This window comes from Dasypus novemcinctus, chromosome 28 (assembly GCF_030445035.2).
Source record: "Dasypus novemcinctus isolate mDasNov1 chromosome 28, mDasNov1.1.hap2, whole genome shotgun sequence".
NCBI lineage: Eukaryota > Metazoa > Chordata > Mammalia > Cingulata > Dasypodidae > Dasypus > Dasypus novemcinctus.
This window is the reverse complement of record NC_080700.1, coordinates 42,255,857-42,266,275: the sequence shown is the minus strand read 5'-3', so window position 1 is coordinate 42,266,275 and position 10,419 is coordinate 42,255,857. Positions and strand designations below refer to the sequence as shown.

Genomic DNA, 10,419 nt, shown 5'->3' with positions numbered 1-10,419 from the left:
TCAAACTAGTATGGAAGTTGATTTAAATGTTATCAAATTTTTAAGAACAATCTCCCTGTATCTTGGATACAGCCTTAACTAAGGTACCCAAAATTGCAGCTGCCTAAAACCACGACTCTTCCACTTCCTAAAACTCTTATTTTCTAGGGTTTTGCTTTGCTTTATTTTGCTTTTGTGTGTTTTTTGGGTTTGCTTTGGTTACAAGGACCCTGATTATCCTTTACTGGCGCTGACAGTCACAGCACAAACTAAATCTGACACATCAACCAAAGGTGGGAAATCTTAATCTTTGCCTCTTCCGCCTCTAATAGTAGGGCCAGGTAAGCTGCAGGGGACGATGGCAGGAGACTGCAGTGATGACATCTGCCCAGGTTCCTGAGGGAAGGACAGGTACAATTACAAAGATGTTTATAAAGCGGCGATTTTTCAGACCTTCAGTTCCAGTACTGATTGTTCAGTAATTTTTGTTCTTTATAAAAGTTAAAGAAAAAAATGTCTTCTCTTGTAGAAGAAGTGAAACAATACAGTACACTTGAGAAATCAAATAAAATTTAAAATTTCTATTTGTAATCCTGAATTCATTAGCAGTTTTCTACTGAAGTGTCATTTACTATTTATAAGCATTAGGTAAAAACATCTTTTTTCAGTTGGGTATAACGTGTAAGTGAATTAACGGAAGGCGGGTAAATTCGGGAATCTGCTCTAGAGGCCGATTAAAAATAATAGACTTTTAAGCTAAAAAAAAAAAGAATTTGTGGCTTTTCCCTTGTTACAAGAGCAATGAATACTCATTTCTGAAAATCTTAAGAATACACAACAAGCTGAAAAACAGTCCCCAGGTGCAGCCACCATGGGGCACGCACATCTCCATTTTCAAGCCCTCTTCTGTGAATCTGCGTTAGGAAAGACACTTAAACTGGCATTTAGTTAGTACATGTTAATTAGGGCATTAATACTTGAATGACAGCTCTCTCCGAGGAGGCTCCAGGGCTTAACCTTACTTCCACTAGGAGAAAGGCACCCAGTAGCTACGGCAATGTCTGCTGGATTGAACAGCTGGGATCCCACAAGACCATACCTGGCCTCCAAGCATGCTGGGATGGTCTATACAAGCATTTTTGAAGTGACCGATAGGATAGAATAAGGGTTAGAAGTCCCTCGATGAATTAAAGAAAAAGTGGGCATTTCAAGAATCGCCCCCTTTGGATGGCCTTGCTGATTTCAGAAGCCAAGCTGGGCCCCCCATCGTGCTTCCCCAGACACCTCGCGCGCCCCCGTGACGCTGGCTAATGCTAGCCACACGCTCCGAGAACAAAGACAAGGTCTTTCCTATCGTATCCCAACGTCTGGCAGCGCACCTGGCACTAAGCGCAAAGTTCAAATGAATAAATCAGCCAGCAATAACGGGCACCATAACCAGAACAAAACTGCAGGGGCTATGGAAGAATGACTTTTGCCCTTAACTTACACCCCAAGTGACGTCTTGTTTGACTTAATGAACAACCACAAACCTGTGGGTTTTGAATACTGCTTCATAGGTGATAATACCATATGACTCGATTTCCAGATACTTAAAATAGCTTAGAAAAACTGAGTCATACTAACTAGCATCCTTAAACGTTGTATTGGCAATACCTAAAAAACGAATAGGAAGCGCGAAATCACGTGTTTGCGAAAAGTCAGGAGGGAAAAAAAAGAAATACCAATTGGAAATTCTGCTACAAAGTTGAATCTAATATACTTAAAATAGGCTCGCACTTTGTAGGGGAAGAAATGCCCGCATCTGATTGACTTAAGGTCTGGTTTCAACTAAAGTGTCTAACAACTTTTTTCACCGTTTCCTCCCCAAAGAACAGACCAATGCTAGGTGTGCTCGCGTTCCACCCCCTTCACTTCACAATCTGAAGATGCTCCGGCGAGGATTTTGTTTCAGCAGCACGCAGACTAGTAGCCTGACCCAAACTCAGACCAAAACAATGGGAGTGCTGGGTAAAATACTAAAGGCAAAAAAGCCAAACGTCTTTTGAAATACACTGCTGGGTCAGTCAGCACAAAAGGATAGGATCTGGGAGAGGACATAAAGGAAGTGAAAGCAGAAATTCTAGGAAAACGTGCTGAGACAGGGTTTCACCCGAGGAGTCTCCTCCAAGCCTGGAGACCCTGACTTTGTGTAATGAAGGCTGTGGATGGGGGAAACAGGAAGTTAGAGAGGACTCCTGTATAAAGCAAGAGGCTGGGACCCCAAAGGTTGGTCCCTTAGTGTAAAAGAAAAAATCCTGCTAGCAAAGGGGGATGGCAGGGAAACTTGACTTATCGTAGGTGCGAAACAGGGAAAATGCGGGGAATTTCCCAAGATCTGAGGTCCAGGTTTCCAACAGTATGGCCAGAATTAAAGTTATGGCAATCTTAAGGAAGTAGTATTCCCAGGAGACTGGCATAAACAAGCAAACGTAAATCTCCCCTGGAAAGAATTCCCTCAAATGAAGTATCAGAGAAAATGAGCAGCTCACAGAAAAAATAAAATAAAATCACAAAACACAAGAAAACAAGGCACACGAGTGAGCAGAAAGAAATGGCTGAATCAGATTTGCAAAGACTTTACAGATTAGAATTATCGGATATAAACTATAAAATAAATTCTTAATATGATTAAATAAGAAAATTTAAAATACAACCAAAGAACAAAAGACTATAAAGAATGACCAAGCAGATTTGAAATAGAGCCAAATATTAAAATAGGGAAGCGGATGTGGCTCAGGCAACCGGGCTCCTGCCTACCAGCTGGTTCAGATCCTGGTGCCTCCTAAAGAAGAAGCAAGCTTGTGCGACGGGCAAGCATGGCAAGTTGACACAACAAGAGACACAAGAAGATAAAGCAAAATGAGAGACTCAACAAAGCAGGGAGCAGAGGTTCCCAGTACCTCCTAAAGAAGACAGGAAGCTGATGTGATGGGTAGGTCCGACGAGCTGATGCAACAAGATGGCCCAAGAGACAAAGGGAGGAAAAACATAATGAGAGACACAACAAAGTAGGGAGCAGAGGTGGCTCAAGGAATGATTAGGCACCTCCCTCCCACATCAGAGATCCTGGGTTTGGCTCCTGGTATCTCCTAAGAAACTAGGAAGATGAACAGACACAGCAAGTACAAACAACAAGGAGGTAGGAAGAAATAAATAAAGTAAAATCTAAAAAAAAATTTCTTAAAATAGAAGATGAAATTGACAGTAAAATAGATGAATAAAACAGATTAGACCTAACTGCAGAAAGGACAGTAAACTGAAGTTTATCTAGATTATCCAGAATTTAGCACTTAGAACAAAAACAAAAACAGAGATGGAAGTTAGATATCTATTAGACCTTTGCTAGCTAACTGGAATTTCAGAAAGAGGGAATGGGTTAGAGGTAATATCATGAGATTATAAAGGCTGAGAATGTTCTAATACTGCACTAATATGGTAATTACTAGCCATGTGTGACTATTTAAATATTAATTAAGATAAAATAGTAAATGCAGCTCCTCAAGTTCTCATTGGCCACACGTGGCTGGTGGCTACAAGACTGAACTACATAGGTGAAAAACATTTCCGTCATCACAGACAATTCTTTTGGGTCATAGTGTTCTTGAACTATTGAAAAACCAATCCTAAACTGTGTACATAAAATACACACATAGCTACATTACAGCCAAACTGCAAAACACCAAAGACACAGAGAAGGTCTTTTTAAAAGCCAGAAGGAAAAGTCAGATCCCTACATAGGAATAACCATTAGAAGGCTGACTTCTTAATGGCAACTTTGAAAGCAGGTAGAAAATGGGGGGATAGTATCTTCAAAGTGCTGTAAGAAAATAATGTCAACTGAGAATTTTATACCCACAAAACTATCTTTCAAGAATAAAGGCACAATGTATTTCCACATGTAGGAGACTTACTACCAACAAACCTTTCCTAATGGAAATCCAGAAGAACGTATTTTCAGCAGAAGGAAAATTATCCCACAAAGGACTGAAATGTAAGAAGAAATAGCAAACGAAGAATAGTAAAATGTGGTTAAATCTAATTAAACATTGACCTTACAAAAAAATAAAATACTGTCTAATTTGTGGTGGAGAAGATGGAACGGAAACACTGGGTAATAATTTACCTATATTGGAGGAGGTCACAGGAGCGAAGTATTTAATTTTTTTTGTTATTCATGTGGAGGGTAAAGATAGTGACTTAGAAATGTTAATGGACATGTTTGTGATTAGCAAACCATGTGGAAAATGGAGACATGGTAACATGAGGCAAAACTGTTTTTGAGAAAAATGCATTATTAGAGACAAAGACGGTTACTCATGATGTTTAAAAAGCTCAATTTACTGGCAGCTATATGAATTCTAAACTCAGAACTTTTTTTAAAATGTTAACATCTCCATCAGTACTTGTGAGAGCAAGTAGACAAAAGATATCAGTTATGATATAGATTTGAAAAGCAAAATTAATAAATTTGATTTAATGCATATATACAGGATATCCCCCCCACACACACACACCAATTAGAAAACATATCCCTTTTATGTACATTAGTACTATTTATGAAAAGTGACTACATGCCAGGTATAATGCTAGCCTCAACACATTTCCAGGCACAGTACTGGAATCAATCAGATTCTCTGATCACAGTGCAACTGTTAGGAAACATTAACAAAAAGATAGGTCAAAAAACAAACCTATACTTTTGGAAATTAAAAACATGGCTACCAACTTGTGGGTTAAAAATAACTCTATTTTCAAGTCTCAGAAATATGACTTTTTCCAATTACTTTAAATCTTAAGAACCAATTTCTCATGTAATCATTGAAGCTGAATTGTATTTAAAAACACTGCTAATATCTAAGCTGTAGATATAGATTTTGCCTTGTACATTATCTTAAAACTGAAGAACCAATGTCTCATGTAATCATTAAAGCTGAATTATATTTAAAAACACTGCTAATATCTAAGCTGTAGATATAGATTTTGGCTTGTACATTACCTTAAAACTTAAGAACCAATTTCTCATGTAATCATTAAAGCTGAATTATATTTAAAAACATTGTTAATATCTAAGCTGTAGATATAGATTTTGCCTTGTACATGTATACTTCTAAAAAAAGTATATTAAATGCCTAGTTACGTCTCCAAAGTTTACAATTGGAGATTAAGAGTTTCTATTAAGTTACTTATTTCACTCAAATATTTTTTTTGCTCTTTCAGATGGAGAGGAAGCGACTGAGGCAAGAAAATTTGACATTCATTCTTGTAATAACTGTTTATTAAGAGACTTCTTGGTGCCAGTCACCGAAGATACAAAGGCAAGCCAACACAGCCCGTCTCCTGAGGCTCACAGCATCCTGGAGCCAGCCCCACAGAAACAAAGGTAAACTGCAGTCACCCCAAGATCTACCAAGGAAAGTACAGGAGCTAGAACACACTAGAACAGCGAGGTCAGGAAAGGCTCTTCCGAGGAAGTGACACTTTGAGATAAGAGCAAATGAATAAAAGAGAAGGGATCTGGGGGAAGAGGAGACAGGAAAGCAGTCCAGGAAAAAAAAGAACAGCATATATAACGAGTTTTAAGTGGGCAAACGGTAATTTAATTTTGGGTGGTCAATATAAAAACACTGTAGAAAACTGCAAAATTGTTATGCTTTCTAATCTTTAATAAGAAATTGGTTCATATTTCTGCTGTCACAGAATTTTATGATCCTACAAATATTAACAGATGTTCTATTTATTAAGGCACTTTCAAAGATGTCACCAAGTATATAAAATTCAAGGTTGGCATTTTCCAGAGTATTTTTTTTTAAAGTAGGTTTTTTAAAAAATATTTATTTCATACACACACACACACACACAGTCTGCTCTCTGTCTCTTTGCTGTGTCTTCTGTGTTTGCTTGTCTTTTCTTTAGGTGGTACCGGGAACCCATCCTGGGATCTTCCAGAGTAAGAGAGAGGCGCTCAGTCTCTTGTGCCACCTCAGCTCCCTGGCCTGCTACATCTCTCATTGTCTCTCCTCTACTTTTTGTTGCATCATCTTGCTGTGCCAGCTCTCTGCTGGGGCCAGCTTGCTGCGTGGGCCAGTACTCCGCTTGGGCCAGCACGCCTGCATGGCCCAGTACAGCGCTCGGGCCAGCTTGCCTTACCTGGGAGGCCCCAGGAAACAAACCCTGTACCTCCCATACAGTAGACGGGCGCCCAGTCGCCTGAGCCACATACCCGCTTCCCTCCATAGTGTTTTAAGAAAACCTATCAGCGTCAATTGTAATCCTTGGGGGCCCTTTAGTAAGATTTTCTATTCTTTTCCTCAAATAAAGAAGTTTGTGCTCAGGAGAGACTATAAAGTATGCTTTCTAAACTCTGATTATTCGATGTCACGGAACAGTTCCGAGCAGTTCCTACCAGTATCGTCAACAGTCCACATTCACTTCATTCACCCAGGCAGGTTTATCAGGAACTCATAATATTTAAAAAGCAGAATGTCGGGGAGTGGGCGTAGCAGTGGTCGAGTGCCTGCCTCCTATGTACAAGGTCCTGGGTTTGATCCCCAGTACCACCTAAAAATATGTATTTTTTAATTAAAAAAGCAGAATGTGGGGGCAATAGAATCTTGTTATAATGATTATTCCTACAAGTGGCCATGTAAGCATAAAAGCATCCAAATTCAATACCAAAGGTTAACTCTGACATGGAAATAATTATAGCTAAACTATATAGATACGGGTAAATTTCCATTATCTTTTTTAAAAAATACTATTTGGGCATATATAGGACGGGAAAGGGACAGAATTCCTTGATTTCTTTCCCAAGACAGGGCTCTTTTAAATAAAACTTATTTTACTCTTAAATTCACCATGACTGTTTCAAAATATAACCTTCAAAGGCCTCTACTAGAAGTCCAGACTAAAACACACATACATTAGCCTTTCACCATACTTGTTAAATGAGACACGACTGGACTCAGCGTGGTAGATGCACTAAACACTATTTTCAGCACTCTACAGTGCAAGGATAAGGAGCAAAGAAACGAGGAGCAAATGAGCTTGTAAAATGTGCAGTTACTGATTAACTTTCTAGAGCAGTGAAGAATTTGCTCAATTACAGTTTTTCTTCTGAAAGATGCCTTTTCTTTTCTATTGTCAGTCTATCAGGGGAGCTTTTAAAAATCATGATAGTTTAAAGATAATTGTATCTTCAAGAAAACATGTTAAGAATAAATAGGAAAAATTATATCTGAAGAGAACTGAAGCATTTCTCTGGGAAAGTCCAAGGGAAATGCAACACTACCTAAAATATCCAGATGTTCAGCTTGTCATCACTTAACGCTTGGTGCCAAATGAGCCTACAATTCTAAAGAAGTTAATTATTATTTACTAGGCACATCCTTCCCACATCCCCTTAAAGAATGGGAAGGAAAAGCCCCCAAACCCTCTAATGTGGGAAAGGGGGGGGAGCGGGGCAACCATCAGAAGGACGTCACTCTCAGGCACAACTGAAAAATGGGACTTTGTTTTGACAGGAGAATCACCAGGAAGTAGGAAAACCGGAGAACTCCGAGGAAGCGCCCTCTTTAATAAGTGCATTTCTTTTCAGCCCTGGAGCACCCATCGCTGCCCTTTTCTTAGAATGGAAATGGCTTGTCACAGTGCAAACGGGGAGAGGAGGAGCACTGCGAAGGGGTGATTAGAAAGGTGACAGAAACTGCAGCCAGAATTACTGGAATTTGCCTTCAGAGGGCAGGAGATAATAAAGCAGGAAGTGTTTAGGCCAGCTTCAGGGCTTGTAGTTTGTGAGCACACAGGCAATCCAAGGTTAGTGAAGAGAAGGGCGTTCTTTTCCATCCATCGCAGGCAGCTCAAGCCCAGGCTCGGTCTGCAGTAGCATTGTCACCCTGCGTGCCTGCCCTAGTTGCTAGGCCGGTTTCCACTTAAAAGGAAATGCCCCGACGCCACGATCACCCGAGAGACCTGTCCTACCCAGCCCGTACGGTGGCGAGATGACTGTAGGAGGATGTGCAATTAGTAATTTCTGGACTGTTTGGCAGCAGACCTCAAAGGCAAATCCTTAGAAATCCTTCCACTGAGTTAAGTTTTGCTTTTAAAAAGGTCAACACAAAACTAATACGTGTTCAGGACGGGGCAAGTCCTATCGCCTACAATAAAACCGGGGAGCAAGGGAAGCCACCAAAAATTAATGAGAGCATTATTTCAGTAACAACAGCAACAGGTTCCCTGGAGGTAAATTTTCATCATAGTTACGCACATCTAGAAGTCAGAACACTAAGCTTAAGTCTGAGACGAAATCAGACGAATGGGGTTTTTCAAAGGAATGTCAATTTCTTAACTTTTCTAAGTATTCCTCTCCCCAGAGCGAAAATCAAAGAAAGAACCAAAAACAACAAGGTTTTCACCAACGACAGAAGCGATTTCAGAATACACGGGAGAGCGCGCTGCTGGCTGGCACGCTGACGTTACAACGAGCACTTGGCAAGGGGCAGCGCCCGGGCCAGCGCCCGCGACCCCGGCCCGGCCAGGCAACCGCCGACAACGGCCCCCCGACGCGGGAGCCGGGCAGGCGGCCTCTGCGCACCCGGGCGGCGAGCAGCCACGGCCCCTTCCACAAATATGCCGAAAAATGCGCCCAGGAGGACACGCCGGCGGCTCGCAGGCCCCGGGCGCGGCGCCCCCGCGCCCCCCGCGCCCCCGCGCCCCCGCGCCCCCGCGCCCCCGCGCCCCCGCGCCCCCGCGCCCCCGCGCCCCCGCGCCCCCGCGCGCCCGCGCCCCCGCGCGCCCGGGCCGCTGTCGCCGCCGCGCGACCCCGAGCCCGGCGTGCCCCTCTTTGTATTTTATTCACGCCGGAGAGCCCACTCAAGACCGAAAAGAAAACAGAAAACAAAGCCACGGCGGCGGCGCCGGGCGTGCCGCGTCCGCAGTCCCCGCGGCGTCCCCGCCAACGGCCCCCGCGCGGCCTCGGGGACCCCCGCGCGCCCCTCGCCGGCGCTCCCGCGCGGGCCGCGCGCCCAGGGCGCCCCCGGGCCCCCGCGCCGCCCCCCGCGCTCGGCCCCCGGGCCCGGCCGCAGCCCCCCGCGCGCCTCACCTTGCTGGCCATGGCGGCGGCCCCCGGCGCGGGGCGGCTGCGGTGCCGCGCGGCGGCCTGGCCCGGCGAGCTCGGCGGCGGCTCCGCCTCGGCCCCGAGAGTCGGCGCGCAGGCCCCGCCGCTGCTGAGGCGCCGCGCGGCCGGCGGAAGCGCGCCCGGTGCCCTCGGCCGCCGCCCGGCCTCCGCGCCCACTTTTCCGCCCCCGCCCGGAGCCTCCGCCCCGGCGGCCGCCGCCTCAGGCGCCCTTTGTTCGCGGCCCCGAGCCGGGCCCCGCGGGGTCGCCGCGCCTCGGCCGCTCGACCCTGCCCCACGCCCGCCGGGCTCGGGGGGGACGCGCGCGGGCGGCGCCGGGCCCTGGAGCCCACCCGCGACCCCCGGGCAGGGCGGGGGCGGGCCGGCGGGGCCCGGGGCTGGGGCAGCCGTGGAGCGCAGCGGCGGGAGCGCGGCGCCGAGGCTCCCGGGGCCGGCTGCGGCCTCCTCCCGCCCGCACTTCCACCCCAGGCCCCTGCCCGCCAGGGCGTCTAGGCCCAGACCCTCGGGGCTGCGCTCTGAGTGGCCCACTGACCTCCTTCTTCACTCAGGGGAAATTAAATCTGTCTCAGGACCCCAGAGGTTTGGGGGAGAGACAACAGGTGACCTGAAGTGGAAATGAAAAGGGCAAACGTTTTCCCCCTTTTTGGGGAGAAGAGTCAAAATGTTGGAGATATGGAGTTCCTTAATAAATGAACCACTTACAGGATTGTCACTCGTACAGAACACTTGACTGGAACAATATACCTCGATTAGAATAATAAGTCTGGTATATTTTGTTTTCATTATCAGGGATATATATGATAAAAGGCATTCGTTGAATCAACGCTCTTAGGCTAGAAAAGCAGTATTTAGAGCTAATGTGGAATGTGTGTCCTCATGAGAATATTCTGTTTAACCTCCAGAGAAGATTCCATTTAGTTACATTAAATAATGGGGTTTTTAATGTATATAGTGCTAAAGAACTTTCAGTGAAATTTGCTGAGCTCATGGCCAAAGCTATAGTCATAATATTCATAACTAGGTTTTTTAAAAGCTTGCATTTGAACACACAGATAACTTGACCAAGCACATACTAGTCCGTGGCAAGTCAGGATCTGAACTCAGAGACTATTGTGAGCGGTGATTACCATGTACGTTTGAATTTGAGTGCAGGGCACAACTCCCTCCCACAGCTCCACAGAGCGCGTTTTGATAGGGAGATGCAAAGGCAGAGCGGGCCTTTGAAGGTAGACCTTCCAGGTGCTGGGGGGGGGGGGGGGGGGTTGGGG

General features: G+C 45.1%; 1 protein-coding gene across 1 annotated transcript in view; it reads right to left on the bottom strand.

The window, feature by feature from the left end:
• SNX9 (sorting nexin 9) overlaps window positions 1-9,542 on the bottom strand; it is a 132,506-nt gene extending 122,964 nt beyond the window's left edge. Inside the window, exon 1 of the mRNA XM_058289617.2 lies at window positions 9,119-9,542. Within this exon, the coding sequence (XP_058145600.1) occupies window positions 9,119-9,130 (12 nt within the window). The 5' untranslated portion in view covers window positions 9,131-9,542. The remainder of the gene's footprint in view (window positions 1-9,118) is intronic.
• Window positions 9,543-10,419: the final 877 nt, after the last annotated feature.